The 25,790-nt window shown below is 45.6% G+C and overlaps 1 protein-coding gene across 3 annotated transcripts in view; it reads right to left on the reverse strand.

The window, feature by feature from the left end:
- Positions 1–3,445: 3,445 nt before the first annotated feature.
- Positions 3,446–25,790, reverse strand: part of LOC139273041 (tetratricopeptide repeat protein 7A-like) — a 491,323-nt gene continuing 468,978 nt past the window's right edge. For all 3 annotated transcript variants that reach the window (XM_070889337.1, XM_070889338.1, XM_070889339.1), the window contains one exon: positions 3,446–8,964. In XM_070889337.1, coding sequence (XP_070745438.1) covers positions 8,743–8,964 — 222 coding nt within the window. In that variant the 3' untranslated portion in view covers positions 3,446–8,742. The remainder of the gene's footprint in view (positions 8,965–25,790) is intronic.

Genomic DNA, 25,790 nt, shown 5'->3' on the forward strand with positions numbered 1-25,790 from the left:
CTTCCGACCGCCACATAAAGCCTCGGCCGTGGAGGTACGGATTCCCGAGCAGCGGTTCCTGCAGGACGGCCGCCACTCCAGCCGGCGGAGAGCTGCGCTTGGTGGAGACTTTGTTCCAGACCCTGATGAGTTCCCTGTAAAAGACAGGCAGCTCCCGGAGGGCGGTCCTGGCACCCCCCAAGTTCACAAACAGGAGCTGCGTGTCATAATTGAGGTCGAGCTGCTGGCGGAAGAAATACCTCGCCAGAGCACACCACCTAGGAGGGGGCTCGACGTAAAGGTATCTCTGCAGGGTCTGAAGACGGAAAGTCGCGAGCTGGGCGCTGACGCACACCAACGACTGACCGCCCTCCTCAAGCGGGAGACTCAAGACCGCGGCAGAGACCCAGTGCTTCCTGTTGTTCCAGAAGAAGTCCACCAGCTTCTTCTGTATCTTGGCGACAAACGCAGGGGGAGGGGTCAAAGTGACCAGCCGGTACCACAGCATTGCGGCCACCAGCTGGTTTATGACTAGCGCTCGACCCCTGTAGGACAGCACTCGGAGCAGTCCTGTCCAGCGCCCTAGGCGAGCGGCGACCTTGGCCTCCAGCTCCTGCCAGTTCGCCGGCCAGGCTCCCTCGTCGGGGCTAAGGTAGACTCCCAGATAGAGGAGATGGGTCGTGCTCCAGGCAAAAGGCCTGAGCTCCTCCGGCAGGGAGTCCACCCGCCACTGACCCACCAGGAGTCCGGAACATTTCTCCCAGTTGATCCTGGCGGAGGACGCGGCCGAGTAAATCTCCTGGCACTCACGCATCCTCCGCAGGTCAGCGGGATCCTCTATCGCGAGGAGCACGTCATCGGCGTAAGCCGAGAGGACGACCTCCACGCCCGGCCCTTGCAGAGCCAGTCCCGTCAACTCCTTGTGCATGAATTCCAAAAAGTTAGTTTGCAGGTGCAGCAGGTAATCAGGAAGGCGAATGGAATGTTGGCCTTCATTGCGAGAGGGATGGAGTATAAAAGCAGGGAGGTCCTTCTGCAACTGTATAGGGTATTGGTGAGGCCGCACCTGGAGTACTGGGTGCAGTTTTGGTCACCTTACTTAAGGAAGGATATACTAGCTTTGGAGGGGGTACAGAGACGATTCACTAGGCTGATTCCGGAGATGAGGGGGTTACCTTATGATGATAGATTGAGTAGACTGGGTCTTTACTCATTGGAGTTCAGAAGGATGAGGGGTGATCTTATAGAAACATTTAAAATAATGAAAGGGATAGACAAGATAGAGGCAGAGAGGTTGTTTCCACTGGTTGGGGAGACTAGAACTAGGGGGCACAGCCTCAAAATACGGGGGAGCCAATTTAAAACCGAGTTGAGAAGGAATTTCTTCTCCCAGAGGGTTGTGAATCTGTGGAATTCTCTGCCCAAGGAAGCAGTTGAGGTTAGCTCATTGAATGTATTCAAATCACAGATAGATAGATTTTTAACCAATAAGGGAATTAAGGGTTACGGGGAGCGGGCAGGTAAGTGGAGCTGAGTCCACGGCCAGATCAGCCATGATCTTGTTGAATGGCGGAGCAGGCTCGAGGGGCTAGATGGCCTACTCCTGTTTCTAATTCTTATGTTCTTATATATGGTTAAGTAATGAATTTCAAGTTGCAGAATACAGTGATCAGGATAGACCACACTGTGTCCAATCTAGTCATCGAGTTGCAAATGAATCAGACCCCACAGGTAGTGCTGAGAAAAACCATGAGACTGGTGCTTAGCATCAGAGGACTGAGTTACAAGGAAAGTGTGGAGAAACTTAGGCTCTCCAACCTTGAAAGGCGGCAAATTAAGGGATCTCATAACACTCAATGAGATGATAAACAGTACAGAAAAAGTACTTCCAGAACACTATTTCACATGAGTGATCAACTTGTGGAATGGGCTGCTGGGTAGACGAGTGGAGGCATAAAACCCGGGAATCATTTGAGAGATAACTGAATGTTGTGATCAGTGGCCTGTCGGTTTTTTTTCTAGATAGATGAATATGAGCCACTGGTATTTGTGTATTTTGTGATCAGCAGCAGTTTACCATTTTCTGTAGTATGTATTACAGGGGGAACAGACACCAGGGAGCGATTACAAGCCAGTAATCTAATCGACAGGTCAAATGATGTCATAAACCACAAGCATGAGGCCTGAGCAGTTTATAACTGTCATCCAAACCTCAAGATGAAATTACAGCCTGGGAACTGCTCAGAGTAACACTTTTTTAGCAAATATACCGTGAGCTCCCCCAGTGACTGTGTGTAAATGCATCAAGTGGTGCAGGACTGAGTCACTCAGACAGCAAAAATCCCAGATCCATTTCCTGGCCTGGACTGAGTTAGCAGATCTTAGCTGGAGTGGAATGAAGGCTGCTACAATTAGTCTCAGCAACTCTGGGTTGGGCAAAGGAAATAAAATCAAATAGATTTGAATATACAAAATATATAGATTTTAAATATAAAACTGTTTCGCTGTTAAAGAAGCAAAGACGTAATTCCATGTGCATAAATGCCTCATACAGTGTTTCAAACAGTGATGCTAAGATCAGCTAACTAAAGGGGACAATCCTGAAGGCAGTGCATGAACAGAGAGACCTAGGGGTATATGTGCACAAATTGCTGAAGGTGGCAGGCAGGTTGAGAAAGCAGTTAAAAAAGCTTACGGGATCTTGGGCTTCATGAATACAGTACAAAAGCGTGGAAATTATGATGAATCTTTATAAAACACTGGTTAAGCCTCAATTGGAGTATTGTGTCCAATTCTGGACACTCCACTTTAGGAAGGATGTGAAGGCCTTAGAGAGGGTGCATAAAGGTTTATGACAATGATTCCAGGGATGAGGGACTTCAGTTACGTGGATAGACTGGAGAAGCTGGGGTTGTTCTTCTTAGAGCAGAGAAAACTGAGAGAAGATTTGATAGAGGTGTTCAAAATCATGAGTGGTCTAGACAGAGTAGATAGAGAGAAACTGTTCCCAATGGCAGAAGGGTCGAGAACCAGAGGACACAGATTTAAGATGATTGGCAAAAGAACCAAAGGTGACGTAAGAAAAAAAGCTTTTTACACAGCGAGTGGATAGGATCTGGAATGCACTTCCTCGAAGGGTGGTGGAGGCTGACTCAATCACTGCTTTCAAAAGGGAATGGATAAGTACCTGAAGGAAAATAATTTGCAGGGCTACAGGAGAAGGACGGGAAAGTGGGGGACTAGTTGAGGACCTCTTGCAGAGAGCCAGCACGGGCTCGACGGATTGAATGGCCTTCTTCCGTGCTGTAACCATTCTATGATTCTATGTTAACATTTTAATTCCTAATTCAGTGATTGCAGGACAAAGAAAATAATACTGCAGAAATTCAGCTTCAACACATCATAAATCAATATTGCAATTGTCATGAATTTTCACATCAGCAAAAAAAGAGCCTGAAGCTTCGTGCACAAAGCAATTTATTATACAATTTACTGCCTACATTATGATTGTACCCTATATTCAGACTGTGCATAAATCAAGTACATAACTCAGCCCTTACAAAAGAGCAGTCTCTGTGCATCAAGTTGAGTCATGTTAATGCTGGGCATCCCACAATACAAGAATCTGGTAAGTGGCACCCAGCTGAAGGGGTGTAATGCACCCCAGTTGCTTGGATCCAGATCATTTGGATCCTGTTGTAAAACATGTTACATTAGCTTTCTATCACTCAAACCCGTTGCGGATGCACTCTACAACCCGTTAGTCCGTTGCATGATTTGTACCTTTTTGTCCTATTTTAATGTATATTCCCATTCCCCACCTTATCCCTTCCTGTATCACAATCCATTCCCTGAGCTTGAACAGCAGGTAGGCGGGCAAATTGCTTCTGGCCTCCAGAAGGTCAGCAACAGTGGCCCTGTGTGGTTCTTATCCCTCCATATAGGGAAGTACCCAACATCAAGATTGGATACTTGCCATGTGAGGAACTGCAGGTTCAGACCCTCATCCATGCACTGTTACCCAAAAGTCCAAACCCTCTTATCCTCAAAGTGATGGGGGGCAAAACTCTGATTGCAAAATTCAACCGTTTCATTCCCTGATATATTAAATATACTGTATTTTATATAATTACTCTGAAACATCCATTAAAATAATTAATAAATAAGGTGTGGATCACAGGCCAATCAACTGCTTTAAAAAGAAACTAACCCTTGTTGAAGTAACCGCGAGGCAGTGCATGGAAGACATTAGGCAACTCAAACAGATCTCTCCAACCCATAAAATTCACACTTTTACAAGACATAATATGACTACACGCAAGATAACAGACCATGATTGCAGCATAACATTTAATACATGGTGGATGAGTTTAGATATTGGAGTCACACTCATTTACTGTAACTCAGCAGATTGCAAAACTAACAAGTGAATTACCCAACACCACAATTGATGCAGTTGCTTCCCAGCTGCAGCTGGCTGAAGTCCACTTATATATAGTAAAATAAATATCCATCTTTGTGTTGTTCAAACATGGACTCTGTGACAGGTGCCATTTAATTATTCAGCACCGTCCCTTCATTGTAAAAATAATTTTAACAATCAGTCTTCTTTCCCAGAATAACATGTACACTTTAAATATACTTAATACAACAATTTCTAAAGCTCTGGAACCTTCGACAGTACATGAATCAAGCGCTTATTTCAAATGCTTTTTTTTTGAGGAACAGACATGAAAGATTTATAGAACAAAGTGTTTCAAGTGGTTGGAAGAAAATATCCCCTGTACATCTCCCCTGGCATTATACACTTTTGTAAAGTGCCAAGCCAGTAGTATTTTCTCGAATGGTCTACAATGTGAATTAATAATGGAGCCTCCCGAGTTCCCGCTGTAGATTCTGGACAACTTACACCCTGTGCGGGAAATGTGAAACTGAAACCCAAGTAAATATTGTGTCACTGTTCAAAAGACTCGGGGGGGCCTAGGCAAGGATGCTATTTCATAGCATCAATTGATCTTTAAACTGACACCACCTGTCACTAAGAAGTTACGATTACAAAAAATAAATTGCCCTTTTTACTCCTGACAAACTTTAAATGGTCATTAGCTCGTGGACAATGTGAAGGAGTGTCTAACAGGGAGTGGAAGAACAACTTGGAGCACCGTGTGAGTGGCAGTGAATTAATGTGTCAAGCTCTATTGAAGTGAAATGGTAATTTTCTTAAAAATCTTGTAAAAATGCAGTTGATTATCAAGTAGCAAATAGAAATGTGCAACATAACAAGTGTTGAAATCAGCTGATCTCTCTGCAGAACAACTGCACTGGATCACTTGTATTTAAGTGTACTAACCTCCAAAGCCAAAGGAAAATGTGCTGGATTATCAAGTTAGCTAGCTCCCGGTGAATGCCCGAAGTAATTCAGTCTGCATTACTGAAGCAGCACGATCATCTCCTCCCAGCATCTCAGAATATTCTATCTACAGGTTTAAATGTGACTGCTGGCGTCTTAATGGTTAATGAATGGTGTTGAGTGGAGTTCGCGATGAGCTGCGAATTAAACTAAACTCATCAAATTAGAAACAGATTCAGGCTCATTTCTTCAATTATCCCCAGATTTCATCAAGTGAAATTAGAATCTTTCAGTAATTCAGGTTTAACTGTTTCTATGCTGGCAGCATGTGTGAGGAATAAACTTTACTTGAAAATGAAGTAAGTCCCATTTCCTCATCCCTCCCTATAGTTTCGTGAACAGTTTCCTCCGATCAATCAAGCATGATGCCCTAACTTTCCCAAAATATAGCTCTCATTTACAAGCGACACATCTTACACTTGTAAGTGGTGGGGTGGGGGGAGGAGGTGATATTTCTTCACTATCTAAGCTAAGTGGAAGCTGTCATCTGCCTGTAAGTATCCATCACAAGTGATTGTATTTCAAATTGCTCTGTGAATTAGCAATTCTGATCCCGCTACTTTATAATCCTAAAATCAAATCCAATTAGCTGCAATTAAGCTGACACAAAGATACATCATGTAAATGGAATAAGAAAGAAATGCCTTCAGTATGCTGGACATGTTCAGTTACAGAGTTATTCCATAAAGGTTTTTTTTAATATTTTGAGACCCTCGCTAGCAACCTGAGCATGGGTCTCACACAGCCGGCTGCAGGGCAAATGTCAAACTGGCTGGACTCATTCAGACTGACTAGTACAAGACTCGCTTTTAGCTCTCAGGTAGCCTGAGTTAGAAATTTTTTTTTTCCTACACTGCTAGACAGTTCACATCTTCCCTCACTTCATGGAAGATTCGACAGCCAGAAATGTAAAAGTGCAAATGCAACCTATCAGCAACTGCATGTGTGCAATTGTTCATGTGTTGCAGCCAATGCTCTGAATCCATGCTGCAACATGACGAGGTCAGACTCTGAGCAAAGCTGGCATCACAACATTGCAGACAAGTGTGCAGTAGGAGAAAAGCTTTCAGGGGGGTTTGTTGCTGTCGGGATAAGCTCAGCAGTAGTCAATTTGTGCTGCAGCACTTGCACTGAGGAACTTTAACAGTGTTATTTTTGGCGGTGGTTAGTTTTACTTTAAAGGTAAAACATTCTGTTGGAAACGTCACGTGCAATAATGCACGATCTTACCACGCCATTGATCATAACAATAAATAGGTCTTAAATCTACTAAAGTGTCTCATAAGACCAGCTAACCACCTGATTATGTCCATTTAAAATGACAACAGAAAATTCCTTGACAGCCAGGAACAGTACAAGTTGCTGTGTAATTTGGTGAATGAGAATGAGGTTAAACCCTTCCAGCTCATGGTGTGAAATGAAACACATACTGTGGCATGGGCTGCCTGTGCTGAGTGTACACAAGTGGGCAGTTGATTCCATTTTGAATAAAATAAAGCAAAGTTGGTGTTTTGCAACCTCTAAACACAGTGCTCAGATGAGGCAGTTTTAGTTTCCTGTTCCCACTGCTGACTACTTCCCTTTCTGTCATCCAGGGGCATTGTAATTAGTCAGTTATTGTTCATTAAATATATATTTTTTAAGTCTTTCCCAGTAAGCAGGCACAAAGACTAGGCGTGTTTCAGACCAGAAGTTGCGCAATTCAGTGTTTCCCCTGCACAGCCCCAGTGACAGTAAATTTTGACATATGACACATTTTCACATATGAGAATTAGTAGCTAATGTCTTGTGTGGCAATTCTCTGGGATGTGACGGGCATCTTAAACGTGCTATTTGTCTTCAATATTAAAACTCAGAAGGACCTTCTACTGCATCAGTGTGTCATTTCCATTTGCCAGATGCTTTGGTCACTCAGACTGAGAGGGCTAAACTATTGTCCTGCTTCAACTGCATTCAAACCCAGAGACTCAAAGGGCAGTTTTCTAGCGCATTCTTCAACATTAAATACTCATAAATATAAATTCCACTGGTGTCATAATATTAAACTAGTGAGTACTTTGAGGAGGGGGATACATGTATAGTTTTACTGCACAATAAATATAACTTTCTAAACAACTGTATACTTTCATGGCATTGTAATCACTGTGTGAAGACAGAGTTCCCGAATCACACATATACACTGGATAAATATTGTGCAGCAACCTCTGATATGTGAGTAGTGGCTGATTAACTAACTGATCAGACTTTCAGGAAGCAAAGGACTAAGATTAAATTGTCATCCCAACAGTTTGACATGCATTTCTGTGCTGTACCAACAACATACATTCCCCACGAGTAAGTTATGTGTAATATCGTGTTCTTGTAAAATAAACCACATAAGACTGAAGATTTTTCGCCGTGACAGTCATGCTCAAGGTATTTCACTATGTTTTTGGGCTGGGGAGAAAAAAAATCAGGAACAAGATATTGACTAATGTACGTTGTAAAAAAATGAATGAATTTTTACAGTAAATACAAGTCGTAGCTAAAGCATTAGAGGTGAGCAAAAGGCCATGCAATGTGGTGTACACATTTAAATAATGATCAGACCAGATGCATGTATATCAATATTACAATAGAAAATGCTTTGTTTCATGAAGTTAATTATGTGGGCAATAAGTACCGAGAAAATGATTATAAAAATAATGAAAAATTCCTGAGGTTCGTGAATAAATCGATCAATATCACGGCGGATTCTCTGAGTTAACTACCAGTGCTTTGCCCTGAAGTACTATTAAATGAGGTTGCGTCATACAGCACAAAGGTTCCTGATTTCTCTCAATTAAAGTCTGACCTCCAATGCAGGGAGGAGGGAATAGAATTCTGATTCTTAGCCCTTGGAAAAAGAACAATAATACTGTAATGAACATGTTGTTTGAGGGCAGACACATAGCTCTATCTCAGCTTCTTCATTCAGCACAATCAGGCTATTCTGGAAAGATGCCACCACAGCTGCTGTGAAAGGTTGCTGTAGACGCTGGCTCCACAAATGTCGCACGATATATCTCGTACAGTTTCAGAAGAATTGCTGTGAATGGCAAAACTCTGCCCTACGCTAATGGGAGCTGGCAAGGAACGAGGGGGAGGGGGAGGAGTGGTCAGTGTAAGAAAATGGTGCGCAATTCAAAAAGAAATATAAGCCACTACACTAACAGAAGATCGTGAACCTTTGGGAGTGGGGAAGAAATGGCTAAGTGACCTCGGATTGATTGTTCCCTAATATTTTGTAGCTGAATACTGCACAATGAGTCAGCGAATTAAATCTTTAGGAAGAAAAATGCAAGATATATGAAAAGTGATCTATGTGATTGATTTCAAAGCTCCCTTGGTATGACAGTGAATGGTACTATGGGACTGCTGGCTTCCAGCTCTAAGGCAGTAAGAAAATATTCCACAGCATCTTCATTTTTCCCTTGGCCTTGCAGAACCTCCCCCAACGTGTTCCACGCCTCGTGGGATGTTGACTGAGCCTGAACAGCGTCTCTCAGAAACCTCTCTGCCAAGCTACTCCGATCCATTTTGAAGAGCGTCCTTCCCTATAAAAGAACAAAACACGAAGATCAGTGCACCATGTGGAGAATTAACACAGTTTATGACGCAAAGCACAAGGATATGAAAAGCTTACATTTATAAAAGAAAGTACTTGCATTTATGGAGCATCTTTCATGTCCTCCGGGCATTTCAAAGCACCCCACTGTCAATAAATTACTTTTGAAGTGTCGTGCCATGTGGGCAAACAGGGCAGCTAATTTGTGCACAAACAGCAAGAAGATAGCGATCAGTTGATCTCTGTTTGGTAGTTTGGTTAACGGAGTAATGTTGGCCATGACACCAGTAGAACTCCCTGCTCTTCCTCGAAACAATGCCATGGGATTTTTCACATTCAACTAAAGAGGCAGGCAGTACTGCATAGCGGATAATGCTGGAAATCTCAGCGGGTCAGGCAGCGCCTGTGGAGAGAAAAACAGAGTTAACGTTTCAGGTCGATGGCCCTTCGTCAGAACCAGCGACCTGAAACGTTAATTCTGTTTCTCCCTCCACAGATGCTGCCTGGCCCACTGAGATTTCCAGCATTTTCTGTTTTTATTTCAGATTCCAGCATCCGCAGTATTTTGCCTTTGTAGTACTGCATAGCGATCAGGAGCAGAAATTCTGGTTTCCTAGCCTAGATATGCTCAATTCAACTCTCTCTAACACAGCGCAGGCCACACACTAATCCTGGCACCTAAGATCTCGAAGACTCAGTACCTTTTCCAGCTCAGCCACTGGAAATTAGAGGTAGGAGAAAAAAATAACAGCAGTGTATACTGAATCTTATTTTAATCTGCAATTTAGAATCATTTCACAAGCATAAATACAAGATCATTTACACCCCCTGAAAAAATAGTGGCTATTTATCATAGAATCATAGAGCATAGAAGGAGGCCATTCGGCCCATCGAGTCTGCACTGACTCTTTCAAAGAGCAATCCAGTTAGTCCCACTCCCCGGCTCTTTGCCCATATCCCTGCAATTTTTCCCCCCTTCAAGTATTTATCCAATTCCATTTTGAAAGCTACTATTGAATTTGTTTCCACCAACCTATCAGGCAGTGCATTCCAAATCCTAACCACTCGTTACCGTAAAAAGATTTTGGTTCTCAATCATTTGGACAAAGCAACACAAACAACCACACTTAATGGTTAATTATGTGGTCATGTCCTCTAGTTCTGTGACCAAGGTTCACATTAAATAACTCACTTGCATTTAATTTATCCAGAATTTTAGAAATCAGAATTATTTTACCTCTAGCCTATTATACTCAAGCACATAATATAAGGAGCCGAAATTGCCCCCCCCTCCCTGAGCTCCATTACCTAAGAGGTGGGCACGGAGCGGAGAGGCTTTACCGACCGGGGGCTGACGGATGGGCCGACCCCACTGAAATTGCCCTTGGGCCAGAAGTGGCGGGAACAGGCACTCCCGTACACCGCTCCAAACATAAAGGAGGGCAATTTACAAAATGGCGGGCCCTCCACGCCAACCGAGCGGTGATTCCTTACCGACCCGTGGCCATAGAAAGGGGCAATTCCGGCCCCCTGAAATCCTGCCACAAACAGCCGTGAATGTAGCTGGACAATTAAACAACTACCAGGGGAAGGAGGCTCCATGAACATCCCCATCCTCAATGTTGGCGGGGCCCAGCATGTGAGTGCAAATGACAAGGCTGAAGTGTTTGCAACCACCTTCAGCCAGAAGGACCGAATGGATGATCCACCTCGGCCTCCTCTTGAACGCTCCACCATTACAGAAGCACGTCTTCAGCCAATTCGATTCGCTCCACATGGTATCCAGAAATGGCTGAGCGCATTGGATATGGCAAAGGCTATGGCCTCCGACAATTGCCCGGCTATAGTGCCAAAGACTTGTATTCCAGAACTAGCCATGCCCCTAGCCAAGCTGTTCTAGTACAGCTACAGCATTGGCATCTACCCAGAAAAGTGGAAAATTACCCAGGAGTTTACAAAAAGCAGGACAAATCCAATCCAGCCAATTCTACTTCTTCTTAGGCTGTTCCTCGGAGTCGAGGATGACTTGCTTCCACACCAGTTCTCAGGTGACTGATGAGTCCAATGCAGGACCTACAGTCTCTGTCACAGATGGGACAGACGGTAGTTGAGGGGACAGGTGGGTGGGGTGCTTGGGTTGTCGTGCGCTCCTTCTGCTGTTTGCACTTGGCTTCTGCTTGCTCCCAGCAAAGAGACTCGAGGTGTTCGACGCCTTCCCGGATGCTTCTCCTCCACTTTGAGCGGTTTTGAGCCAGGGATTCCCAGGTGTCGGTGAGGATGCTGCACTTTTTCAAGGGGACTTTGAGGGTGCCTTTGAAGCGTTTCCTCTGCCCACCTAGGACTCGCTTGCCGTGTTGGAGCTCTGAGTAGAGTGCTTGTTTTGGGAGTCGAGTATCGGGTATGCAGACGATGTGGCCCATCCATCGGAGTTTGATCGAGCGTGGTCAATACGTCGATGCTGGGGATATTGGCCTGAGCGAGAACACCGATGTTGGTACGCCTATCCTGCCAATGGATTTGCAGAATCTTGGGGAGGCAGCATTGGTGGTACTTCTCCAGTGCTTCGAGGTGCCTGCTGTACATAGTCCATGTCTCTGAAGCATATAGGAGCGCGGGTATCACTACTGCCCTGTAGACCATGAGCTTGGTGCTGGGTTTGACGTCCTAGTCTTCAAACATTCTAAGAACATAAGATATAGGAGCAGGAGTAGACCATACGGCCCCTCGAGCCTGCTCCGCCATTTAATACGATCATGGCTGATCTGATCATGGACTCAGGTCCACTTTCCTGCCCGCTTCCCATAACCCCTTATTCCCTTATCGGTTAAGAAACTGTCTATCTCTGTCTTAAATTTATTCAATGTCCCAGCTTCCACAGCTCTCTGAGGCAGTGAATTCCACAGATTTACAACCCTCTGAGAAAATAAATTTCTCCTCATCTCAGTTTTAAATGGGCGGCCCCTTATTCTAAGATTATGCCCTCTAGTTCTAGTCTCCCCCATCAGTGGAAACATTCTCTCTGCATCCACCTTGTCAAGCCCCCTCATAATCTTATACGTTTTGATAAGATCACCTCTCAATCTTCTGAATTCCAATGAGTAAAGGCCCAACCTACTCAACCTTTCCTCATAAGTCAAACCCCTCATCTCCGGAATCAACCTAGTGAACCTTCTCTGAACTGCCTCCAAAGCAAATATATATTTTCGTAAATATGGAAACCAAAACTGCACACAGTATTCCTGGTGTGGCTTCACCAATACCCTGTATAACTGTAGCAAGACTTTCCTGCTTTTATACTCCATCCCCTTTGCAATAAAGGCCAAGATTCCATTGGCTTTCCTGATCACGTGCAAAGGGAATGAGTCACAGTTTACGAAAAGTATTCCAGTTTATTTAGTATTCCAGTCCATACTAAACTTTTGTGTTTCATGCACAAGTACCTCCAGGTCCCGCTATACTGCAGTGCTTTGCAATCTTTCTCCATTTAAATAATAACTTGCTCTTTGATTTTTTTCTGCCAAAGTGCATGACCTCACATTTTCCAACATTGTACTCCATCTGCCAAATTCTTGCCCACTCACTTAGCCTGTCTATGTCCTTTTGCAGATTTTTTGTGTCCTCCTCACATATTGCTTTTCCTCCCATCTTTGTATCATCAGCAAACTTGGCTACGTTATACTTGGTCCCTTCATCCAAGTCGTTAATATAGATTGTAAATATTTGGAATCCCAGCACTGATCCCTGTGGCACCCCACTGATTGCCAACCCAAGAATGAACCATTTATCCTGACTCTCTGTTTTCTGTTCGTTAGCTAATCCTCTATCCATGCTAATATATTACCTCCAACCCCGTGAACTTTTATCTTGTGCAGTAACCTTTTATGTGGTACCTTGTCAAATGCCTTCTGGAAGTCTAAATACACCACATCCACTGGTTCCCCTTTATTCACCCTGCTCGTTACATCCTCAAAGAATTCCAGAAAATTTGTCAAACATGACTTCCCCTTCATAAATCCATGCTGACTCTGCCTGACCGAATTTTGCTTTTCCAAATGTCCTGCTACTGCTTCTTTAGTAATGGACTCCCAACATTTTCCCAACCACAGATGTTAGGTGAACTGGTCTATAGTTTCCCGCTTTTTGTCTGCCTCCTTTTTAAAATAGGGACGTTACATTTGCAGTTTTCCAATTTGCTGGGAATTTTGGTAAATTACAACCAGTGCATCCACTATCCCTGCTGCTACTTCTCTTAAGACCCTTCCTCAGGCGACTGAAGGCTGCACTGGCACACTGAAGGCAGTGTTGGACTTCGTCATCAGTTGACAGTAGGCTCCCAAGGTATGGAAAATGGTCGACGTTGTCCAGGGCCTTGTCATGGACCTTGATAATCGGGGAGCCGTACTGTGTGGTGGGGGCAGGTTGGTAGAGGACCTTTGTCTTACGAATGTTTAGTGTAAGGCCCATACTCTCGTACGCTTCGGTGAAGGTGTTGACGATGATTTGGAGTTCGACCTCCGAGTGTGCGCAGACGCAAGCATCATCTGCATACTGTAATTCAATGACCGAGGATGGGGACGACCTTGGATCTGGACTGGAGACGATGGAGGTTGAACAATTTCCTGTTTGTTCTGTAGATTAGCTCCACTCCAGATGGGAGCTTATTGAGGGTGAGATGGAGCATTGCAGCAAGGAAAATCGAGAAGAGCGTTGGTGCGATGACACAGCCTTGCTTGACCCCAGTCCGTACATGAATTGGGTCTGTGGTGGATCCATTGATCATGATCACGGCTTGCATGTCATCGTGAAGCAGGCCGAGGATGGTGACAAACTTTTGAGGACAGCCGAATTTGAGGAGGACACTCCATAATCCCTCACAGTAGACAGTGTCGAAGGTTGGTGCTGCTCCTTGCACTTCTCTTGAATTTGACAAGCGGTGAAGATCATGTCCGCTGTTCCCCTTAGTGGGCGGAATCCACATTGCGACTCTGGGAGGAGCTCTTCAGGAGAATTACTGCCACATCAGCCTACTTTCAATCATCAAAGTGATGGAAGGCGTGGTCGACAGTAATATCAAGCGACACTTACCAATAATCTGTTAACCGATGCCCAGTTTGAGTTCCACCAAGATCACTCGGCTCCAGACCTCATTGGTGCAAACATGATCAAAAGAGCTGAGAGTGTGAGTGACTGCCATTGACATCAATACAGCATTTGAACAAGTGTAACAACAAGGAGCCTAATCAAAATTGAAGTCTACGCGAATCGGGGGGTGGGGAAGGCTGGGGGGGCGGCAAACTCTACACTGGCTGGAGTTATACCTAGCACAAAGGAAGTTGTTGTGGTTGTTGAAGGCCAATCACCTCAGCCCCAGGACATCACTGCAGGAGTTCCTCAAGGCAGTGTCCTAGGCTCAATCAACTTCAGCATATGATTAGAAGTGGGGATGTTCGCTGATGATTGCACAGTGTTCAGTGACATTCATAATTCCACAGATAATGAAGCAATCTGTGTCCACATGCAGCAGGACCTGGACAACATCCAGGCTTGGGTTGATAAATGGCAAGCAACATTCACGTCACACATATGACAGGCAATGACCATCTCCAACAAGAAAGAGTCGTAACTACCACCCCTTGATATTCAACAGCATTACCATCGTTGAATGCCCACCATCAACATTCTGGGGGTCACCATTGACCAGAAACTTAACTGGACCAGCCACATAAATGCTGTGGCTATAAGAGCAGGTCAGAGGCTGGGTGTTCTGCAGTGAGTATCTCACCTCCTGACTTCCCAAAGCCTTTCCACCACCTGCGAGGCACAAGTCAGGAGTGTGATGGAATACTCTGCACTTGCCTGGATGAGTGCAGCTCCAACAACACTCAAGAAGCTTGACACCATCCAGGACAAAGTGGCCCACTTGATTGGCACCCCATCCACCACCTTAAACATTCACTCCCTCCACCACTGGCGCAATGTGGCTGCAGTGTGTACCATCTACAAGATGCACTGCAGTAACTCGCCAAAGTTTCTTCAACTGCATCTCTCAAACCCACGACCTCTGCCACCAAGAAGGACAAGGGCAGCAGGCGCATGGGAATACCACCACCTCCACATTCCCCCCCAAGTCATAGACCATCCTGACTTAAAAATATATCACCATTCCTTCATTGTCGATGGGTCAAGATCATGGAACTGCGTACCTCACAGCACTGTGGGAGTACCTTCACCACACAGACTGCAGCGGTTCAAGAAGGCGACAATTAGGGATGGCAATAAATACTGGCCTTGCCAGTGACGCCCACAAAATGTTTTTTAAAAAATAACTCTAACCAGTAAAACTACCTAATTCTAAGAAGCTGTAGAGACTTCTGGGTGATGGACTCAATCCAACATTCTTAGTTTCAAATGAGCAGCCTACAATGGTATGCATACATTTCCAAAATACTATGGGAATGAATCACTCTATTTCCACATGCTTAACCTGAGTTTATACAGCAGTAATTCACCAATGTACTTGTAAACCCAGTTGAAGCATATAGGTTGGGTGTTACTCTCTCCCTTAATAAATGAGTTTTTGTTAATATTTCCATTTACCCTTCCTTTCCACTACAGCTGGGACATTTCATTTACCATTTAATGCTATGGAATTTGTTGACTAGTTACTTTCCATATTTGGCCAGGCTGTGAGCTTGGTAATTTGTCATGTTACAAGTAACAACTGTGTGCTAATCTCCATTTCTAGTCATTTAATGTTCCTGTTTTACTTTCCTGCAATATTTGATTTTAATGTCTATTACAACTCTCTTCTATCCTGCTGACTAGCTCCTCATAGGAATATAGGAACAGGAGTCAGCCTTTCAGCCCCTCAAAGTAGTTCTGCCTTCAGTTCGATAATGGCTGATTTGTGCCTCAACTCCATTTATCTGCCCTTGATTACCTTACCCGACAAAAATCACAGTCTCAGTCTTGAAATTTCAAATGACCCAGTACCCACAGCCTTTTGAGGGAACGTGTTCCAGACCTGTGTGTTAAAATGCTTTCTGATTTTACTCCTAAATGGCCGAGCTCTAATTTTAAGAATATGCTCACCTGTTCCTAAATATTCCACCAGAGGAAATAGTTTCAACGGGCCCAAGTTTCGGGACGCGCCTAAAACGGCGCAGCCTGGACCTGGACGCTCGTTTTTCGTGTCAGAAAGTGCGCCTAAAAAAAACTTCCGTATTCTCCGGCTCCCTGCAGGTCTTCTGCAGCCGGGCGCAGCGCAGCACGAGCTGTTGGGGGCGGAGCCAGGTCCCTGCGCCGAAAACAGTGCCGGGACCTCTGCACATGCGCTCTACAGTGGGCGCGCATGTGCAGTAGCTCCAGGCGCCCAAAACTGTGTAGGAGAGGCCCGAAGCACGCAGCCCCTAGCGCAGGCCGAATGGCCTCACTGGGGCTGCGTGCATAAGGCTCCTCCCATGCCCAGCTCCTGCTTCCTCCAGACCCGACTCGACTCCCGCTTCCCCCCCCCCCCCCCCGGACCTCCGCGACTCTCCCCCTCCTCCCCACCGGACCTCTGCGATCCCCCCCCCCGAGACCCGACGCCACCTACCTGTAAATCTAGCCCGAGGTCTTGGGCCCGGCTGTTCAGCCTCCTTCTCTCCCTCCCCCCCCTCCTTCCCTCCCCCCCCTCTACTTCCCTCCCCCCTCTCTCCTCTCTCCTTCCCTCCCTCCTCTCTCCCTCCCTCCCTCCCTCCCCACATCCACTCTCCTTCCCTCCCTCCCTACATCCTCTCTCCTTCTCCCCCTTCCCCCCCTTCTCCCCCCCTCCCTTCTCCCTTCCCCCACCTCCTTTCTTCCCCCCCTCCCCCTCCCACCCCCCTTCTCCCCCTCCCCCCATTCTCCCCCTCCCCCCCCTTCTCCCCCTCCCCTCGCTGTCAGAAACACAGACACTGACAGACGAGAGTGAGAGACACACACACAGACAGAGAGATAGAGACACTGACAGAGACACACTGGGGGGACTGTCCCAGCACGCTGTTGGAGGACTCCCGGTGCTGCAGTCGGTAAGTAGAAAATGTTTTATTTATTGATTTTTAAAATTTAAAAACATTTTTTGATTGATTTATTGGTTGATTTATTGATGTATTTATAATTTATTATTGATGATGGCTCTTTATTTGTAAAACTGAAGTGTTTAATGTTTGTAAATTTCCCTTTAAACCCCCCCCCCCCCCCATTCCCTACGCCTAATTTATAACCAACGCCTTATTTTCTAAAGTGTAGACAAGGTTTTTTCGAACGTACAAAAATCTTCACTTACTCCATTGTAAGTTAGTTTGGACTAAGTTTTCACTGCCGAAACTTTGAAAACAGGCGTAAGTGGCCGGACACGTCTCCTTTTGAAAAATAATTCTGTTCCAAAGTGAAACTGTTCTAACTGACTAGAACTGGAGCAAACTAAATGCCAAGAATTTGAATTTCTAAGATACTCCGTTCTACACCAGTTGCTCCAAAAAATCAGGAGCAACTGAGGCCGAAACCAATAGCCCCAAGTTTCCACAGAGCTGGGCGCCTGTTTTTCATGCCGAAAACGGCGCCGGAAAAAAAGTGCAGTCTTCTCGAGCTCCTTGGAGCTTGATGACTGCTTGGCGCAGCGCACCGGGGGCGGAGCATACCACTCACGCCGATTTTGTAAGTAGGAGGGGGTGGGTACAATTGAAATGAGGCTTCTTGGTGCCGGCAACCCTGCGCGTGCGCGTTGGAGCGTTCGCGCACGCGCAGTCTGAAGTAAACATTGGCACTCGGCCATTTTTAAAAGTACTGCAGAAAAAGTGAAGATTTGTTTCTTGGACCCCTGCAAAGGCTTGTATTTTAATTTTCTTGATATTTCTGTGTGTGAGGGAGTGCTTTTAGCAGCACTGCTGAATAAATCACCTGCTGAAATCAGTGAGTTCAGCTTTTCACTGCTAAACTTGCAGAAACCGGTTCCTGCAAATTAAGGACTGTGCGTTTGGAGAAATAAAAGTGCCAATTCAACTTTGCAATGGATCAACGTCCACCAAGAACAAAGAATTTCTTGCATGAGGAAGCAAACCATTGCATAATATGTGGTGCACCCATTCTGCAAATTTAAATATAAAGATGCCGATGTGGCTGCCTCTCCCTGTCCAAATGGCCTCAGTCAGTCCCCCTCACAGCTCAAAGGCTGCTGCTGTTCTTTCTTCGGCTCCCGGCCAGCCACTGACGCCGCTGCAATCCCATGGCCGAATGGCCTCAAGTCCGTCCGGGTGCTGCATCTTCGCGGGGAATGAAGGCCTGCCTCAAGCACCGCAGCTCAGCTCGAAGGCTGCTTGCTGCCGCTGCCGTCGACACACTGACGCCACACCCCTGCCTGAAAGGCCTGTCTGAAGCACTTTCACACAGGTAGGAACATGGTTTATTTAATCTTTTCTTTGCTTATAAATTTTTATTCAGGTTAGATTTATTTGTATAATATTTGTATAAGTATAACTAAGGATTGATTGTAGAATTTAATGACTTCCCTTCCCCCCCCTCCCCCCCCCACCTCGTTCCCTACGCCTAATTTGTAACCTGCGCCTGATTTTTTTAAAGTGTCGACAAGGTTTTTTCAAGCGTACAAAAATCTTCACTTGCTCCATTCTAAGTTAGTTTGGAGTACGTTTTCACTGTGGAAACTTTAAAATCAGGCGCCAGTGGCCGGACATGCCGCCTTTTGAAAAAAAAATTCTGTTCAAAAGTGAAACTGTTTTACCTGACTAGAACTGCAGAAAACTAAATGTGGAGAATTCCGATTTCTAAGATACTCCGTTCTACACCAGTTGCTCCTAAAAATCAGGAGCAAATCATGTGGAAACTTGGGGCCTTTGTATCTACCATATCAAATCCCTTTCTCAGTTTATGTATCTCGATTAAATCATAGAAACATAAAAAATAGGTGCAGGAGTAGGCTATTCGGCCCTTCGAGCCTGCACCACCATTCAATATGATCATGGCTGATCATTCCCTCAGTAACCCATTCCTGATTTCTCTCCATACCCCTTGATCCCTTTAGCCATAAGGACCACATCTAACTCCCTTTTGAATATATTTAACGAACTGGCCTCAACAACTTTCTGTGGTAGAGAATTCCACAGGTTCACAATTCTTTGAGTGAAGAAGTTTCTCCTCATCTCGGTCCTAAATGGCTTACCCCTTATCCTTAGACTGTGACCCCTGGTTCTGGACTTCCCCAACATCGGAAACATTCTTCCTGCATCTAACCTGTCCAATCCCATCAGAATTTTATATGTTTCTATGAGATCCCCTCTCCTTCTTCTAAATTCCAGTGAATATAAGCCTAGTCGATCCAGTCTTTCTTCATATGTCAGTCCTGCCATCCCGGGAATCAGTCTGGTGAACCTTCGCTGCACTCCCTCAATAGCAAGAATGTCCTTTCTCAGATTAGGAGACCAAAACTGTCATGTATTCAACCAGCATTGTAACCCATGTATAAACTGACCTAAGTTGTACACCGTGAGAACACTGACCACTAGGTGGGAGACACTCCTAACCTGGACCTTCAGGTATAAAAGGGGAAGCTCCACCCACCTTCATCACTTGAGTGCTAAGGAATAAAGGACAGGTCACAGACTGACCTTCTCTCAAGCATGGGCCTCATGTGCATTTATACTGTGTAGTAAGGACGCATCAATGGCGACAAGAAACTGGGATTTAAACCAAGCGAGCATGGCCACTAGCAGACCAGTACACCACAAGGCCAGAGCGGTGCCGTACGTGATGCGGGAAAAGATAGAAGGCGAATTGAACCGCCTGCTGAGGGAAGGCATCATCTCGCCAGTCGAATTCAGTGACTGGGCGAGCCCGGTTGTGCCGGTGCTCAAGGCGGATGGGTCGGTCAGGATATGTGGCGATTACAAGGCCACCATCAATCGGGTGTCACTCCAAGACCAGTACCCACTACCGAGAGCAGAGGACCTCTTTGCGACGCTATCCGGTGGCAAACTTTTTTCAAAATTGGACCTGACCTCAGCTTACATGACCCAGGAGCTGGCGAGTGAGTCGAAGAAGCTGACCACCATCACGACACACAAGGGGTTGTTTGAGTACAACAGATGTCCGTTCGGGATTCGCTCGGCCGCCGCGATCTTCCAACGAAATATGGAAAGCCTCCTCAAGTCGATTCCAGGGACGGTGGTTTTTCAGAACGACATCCTCATTACGGGTTACGATACTGAAGAACACCTCCACAACCTGGAGGAGGTGCTACGTAGACTGGACCGGGTAGGTCTGCGACTGAAAAAGGCGAAGTGCGTCTTCCTAGCTCCAGAGGTAGAATTCCTGGGGATGAGGGTAGCAGCAGACGGGATCAGCCCTACTGCATCCAAGACAGAAGCGATCCAGAGAGCACCCAGACCCCGTAACACGACTGAGCTGAGTTCGCTCCTGGGGCTCCTGAACTATTTTGGTAACTTTCTTCCCAAATTGAGCACGCTGCTAGAGCCGCTACGCGTGCTCTTACGCAAAGGTCGCGAATGGGTCTGGGGGGACAGCCAGGAAAGGGCTTTTAATAGAGCACGCAATTTGTTATGTTCCAACTATCTGTTAACGCAATATGACCCATGTAAGAAACTTGTGTTAACGTGCGATGTGTCGTGCTATGGTGTCGGGTGTGTGTTGCAGCACGTCAATGCCAAGGGTCAGTTACAGCCGGTAGCTTATGCCTCCAGGAGTCTGTCCCAGGCAGAAAGGGGCTATGGGATGGTAGAAAAGGAGGCGCTCGCATGTGTATATGCGGTAAAGAAAATGCACCAGTACCTGTTTGGCAGGAAATTTGAGCTGGAGACAGATCACAAACCCCTAACGTCCCTTTTGGCCGACAACAAGGCCATAAATGCAAACGCATCGGCCCGCATACAGAGGTGGGCACTCACGTTAGCTGCCTATGACTACACAATTTGGCACAGACCGGGCACCGAAAACTGCGCCGATGCACTCAGCAGGCTCCCACTAGCCACCACTGAGGGGGCTACCGAGCATGCTGCTGAGATGGTCATGGTTGTTGAAGCTTTCGGAAGCGAAGGCTCACCCGTGACAGCCCGTCAGATTAAAGTCTGGACAAATAGAGACCCGCTATTGTCTCTAGTCAAGAAATGTGTCCTGAATGGGGACTGGGCAGCCACGTACAGGGCATGCCCTGAGAAATTTAAACCATTTCACAGGCGCAAGGATGAACTCTCGATTCAGGCCGATTGCCTACTGTGGGGAAACCGCGTAGTCATGCCCCAGATGGGCAGAAAGGTGTTCATCAGAGAACTCTACAATGGGCACCCGGGCATTGTCACGATGAAGGCAATTGCCAGGTCACACGTTTGGTGGCCAGGGATAGACGCAGATCTGGAACTTTGTGTTCGCAGGTGCAACACGTGTGCCCAGCTGGGCCATGCGCCCAGGGAAGCCCCCCTTAGCCCCTGGCCATGGCCCGCCAAGCCTTGGTCACACATCCATGTGGACTACGCAGGTCCTTTCATGGGGAAAATGTTTTTGGTTGTAGTAGACGCCTACTCCAAATGGATCGAGTGTGACATTTTAAATTCAAGCACATCTTCTGCCACGGTAGAAAGTCTATGGGCAATGTTCGCCGCCCACAGTCTACTGGACATTTTGGTCAGCGACAATGGCCCGTGCTTCACAAGCACTTAATTCCAGGACTTCATGGCAGGCAATGGAATTAACCATGTCAGAACGGCACCGTTCAAGCCGGCCTCAAACGGCCAGGCAGAACGAGCAGTGCAGATAATCAAACAGGGGATGCTCAGATTCCAAAGGGGTTCCCTACAAACCCGCTTATCGCGCCTCCTGTTGGCCTATAGATCCCGACCACACTCGCTCACAGGGGTTCCACCCGCAGAGCTACTAATGAAAAGGACGCTCAAAACCCGATTATCCCTTATACACCCCACCATGAAAGAAATTGTCGAGAGCAGGCGCCAGTCACAATATCACTACCATGACAGGAATGCGAGGGCGCGATGTATTGATGTAAATGATCCTGTTTTTGTCCTCAACTACGCTGCAGGGCCCAAATGGCTCGCAGGCACTGTGGTTGCCAAAGAGGGAAATAGGATTCTGGTAGTTAAACTTACCAATGGACAAATCTGCCGCAAACATGTGGATCAAACAAAAAGGAGGTTCATCAACCCCATAGAAGAAGCAGAGGAAGAACACGATATAGAGTTCACTCCACCACAGGTGACCGAACACCGGAACCAAAGGGAGGATAGCCCAGTCACTGTGGGCAGTCCGGACAGGCCTGAGGCACTGCAAACAGCAGACACTCAGGCCAGCGCCCAACAACCGGAGCCCCAACTCAGGCGCTCTACAAGGGAGTGTAAACCACCAGAGAGACTTAACCTGTGATCCCAATAAGACTTTGGCGGGGGAGGTGATGTCATGTATTCAACCAGCATTGTAACCCATGTATAAACTGACCTAAGTTGTACACCGTGAGAACACTGACCACTAGGTGGGAGACACTCCTAACCTGGACCTTCAGGTATAAAAGGGGAAGCTCCACCCACCTTCATCACTTGAGTGCTAAGGAATAAAGGACAGGTCACAGACTGACCTTCTCTCAAGCATGGGCCTCGTGTGCATTTATACTGTGTAGTAAGGACGTATCAAAAACTGTACACAATATTCCAGGTGTGGCCTCACCAAGGCCCTGTACAACTGCAGTAAGACCTCCCTGCTCCTATACTCAAATCCTCTCGCTATGAAGGCCAATATGCTGTATCTGTATGCCAACTTTCAATGACTGATGTACCATGACACCCAGGTCTCGTTGTACCTCCCCTTTTCCTAATCTGTCACCATTCAGATAATAGTCTGCCTTCCTGTTTTTGCCACCAAAGTGGATAACCTCACATTTATCCACATTATACTGCATCTGCCATGCATTTGCCCACTCACCTAATCTGTCCAAATCACCCTGCAGCCTCTTAGCATCCTCCTCACAGCTCACACTGCCACCCAGCTTAGTGTCACCTGCAAACTTGGGAGCTATTACATTCAATTCCTTTGTCTAAATCATTAATGTATATTGTAAATAGCTGGGGTCCCAGCATTGAACCTTGCGGTACCCCACTAGTCACTGCCTGCCATTCTGAAAAGGACCCATTTATTCCTTCTCTTTGCTTCCTGTCTGCCAACTAGTTCTCTATCCGAGTCAATACATTACCCCCAATACCATGTGCTTTAATTTTGCACACTAATCTCTTGTGTGGGACCTTGTCAAAAGCCTTTTGAAGGTCCAAATACACCACATCCACTGGTTCTCCCTTGTCCACTCTACTAGTTACATCCTCAAAAAATTCTAGAAGATTTGTCAAGCATGATTTCCCTTTCATAAATCCATGCTGACTTGTACCGATCCTGTCACTGCCTTCCAAATGCGCTGCTATTACATCTTTATTAATTGATTCCAACATTTTCCCCACTACCGATGTCAGGCTAACGGGTCTATAATTTCCTGTTTTCTCTCTCCCTCCTCCATCTACTAAACTCAAGGGAATACAAGTCAAGTTTATGCAACGTGTCCTCATAATTTAACCCATTAAGTTGATTGGTGCTTAAAAACATGTTCTCGTCTCTCACGATGAAGAAAATATTCCAATTTGCCCTTCTCAGATCCAAAGTAGATGACCTCTCACTTCCCCACATTGAACTCTCTTGGCCATAGTTTTGCCCACTCACTTCATCCATGTCCCTTTGTAATTTCCGCCTCTCATCCACACAACCTACATGCCTCCTAACTTAGTGTAACCTGCAAACTTGGAAACACAACACTCTCATTAATATATACGGTGAAAATATATTACTACATCTTGTGTAGATCTTATTCCATTTTAAGATTCATTGCATTTTGGCTAAAAGTTAGTTAATATGATTGGCTCTCAAAAGTTAAGTTAGACGAGGTCACAATGCTCCTTTGTAAGTTTGCTAAGGGTGCCTTCTTAGAAGACTCTGATTTTTTTTCTCCACTGTGTCTTCCCAGCAGCTGGCCTTTGAAATCCACTAAGCTTGCTTTGGGGTTTCCGCCAACTGTGTGAGACTCATGTCAGGAGCTGGCGGTATTAACATGGCATTTTACCCAATCTAAAGGCAGTTCGAGTGCGATTTTAAGGTGTGCACAAAGATGAATAAGGTTTAAGCTGGTAAATTCAACGCTTATCATTGCCAGCAATCAGCGTCAACATCAAGCGTCACCACGTCAGACGCAGGGTAAAGTACTTTTAATTTTCCTCTCACATTAGACTTTAGTTTAAAACCCTGGAACAGCATTTCTTACTATACTAGTATAATTTTCCATTTCCCATACCAGCCCTCTCTTGTGGCTTCTCCGCATTTTATTGCCAATTATTGCCAAACTGGGACAGTTTATTGCTATGGGCCCCAAGCCTGCTAGAACCTGTGCTAAGACTGCACAAACTCATGTCATGTAGGACTATTACAACCAAACAGAAAGATGGAGGAGAACTTCATCCCATCAGTCAGGGTTGGATTTAAACTCAGGTCTCATGGGTAAGAGGACAATCTACCTCCCCAGAAGGGTTGACTAGGGTTGAAGCTCTCGGGTTACAGTCAATGCTTCTTGGATCAACTGACAGTAGGCCCGATTTACAAACTGGGGTGTATCGATTTGCATTTTACTTGTATTACCTGGACGGAATTTAAAACTTAAAAAAAAATCCTGTCCAGGTAATACAAGTTTCCATTTTGGGTGCAATCAGCGATCCGGGAACAATTGCCCTGTTTTGAGAAATCTTTTTTCCCCCTCAAGTTTCCGCTCAACCCATTTGTATTTCGTCGAACGTAAAATCTGCCATGAACCAGTGAGTACAATTGGGCAGCGTTTTAGAACATATTTTTTTAAAGAAAAATTTTGCTTTCAAAAATATTCCTTCATATTTAAGAATGGTAACCTGGTGCAGTTTGATTAATACAGCTGAAAATGGGTTTATCACAAAAAATAAGCATTCAATCAGTTTCTAGTCCACCACCTGTAACACAATTTTAAATAATTGAAAGTGACTTTAAGAAAACTATACAGGACCATTTGCTAGTTATATTGGGGCACTAGAGAGGGGGTGCAGAAGAGATTTACGAGGATGTTGCCTGGATTGGAAAATTTTAGCTAAAAGGAAAGATTGGATAGACTGGGGTTGGTTTTTTTGGAACAGAGGAGGCTGAGAGACCTAATTGAGGTGTATAGAATTATGAGGGGCTTAGATAGAGTGGATAGGAAGGACCTTAGCAGAGGGTTCAATAACCAGGGGGCATAGATTTAATGTCATTGATAGAAGGTTTAGAGAGGATTTGAGGAGCAATGTTTTCACCCAGAGGGTGGTGGGGGTCTGAAACTCACTGCCTGAAAGGGTGGTAGAGGCAGAAACCCTCATAGCATTTTAAAAGTACTTGAATTGCCGTAACCTACAAGGCTACAGACCAAGAGCTGGAAAATGGGATTAGGCTGGATAGTTCTTTGTTGACTGGCACAGACACGATGGGTCGAATAGGCTCCTTCTGTGCTGTAAATTTCTATGATTCTAAGATAGTTAGTTTCTTAATAAATTAAAAAAATATATGCAAAAGCTTTTATAACGTGAATATTAATGTCCCTGCACCTAAAAATACAGCTTAATTTCAAGAGCCTCCTCAAAGGCTCGCAAACGGACGCAATTAGTAGAAATTTACCATGGTGATTAATTTGATCTGGGGGTATGGCCAGTTTTGTGGGTGGGGCCGGCTTCT

Source organism: Pristiophorus japonicus, chromosome 9, assembly GCF_044704955.1.
Source record: "Pristiophorus japonicus isolate sPriJap1 chromosome 9, sPriJap1.hap1, whole genome shotgun sequence".
NCBI lineage: Eukaryota > Metazoa > Chordata > Chondrichthyes > Pristiophoridae > Pristiophorus > Pristiophorus japonicus.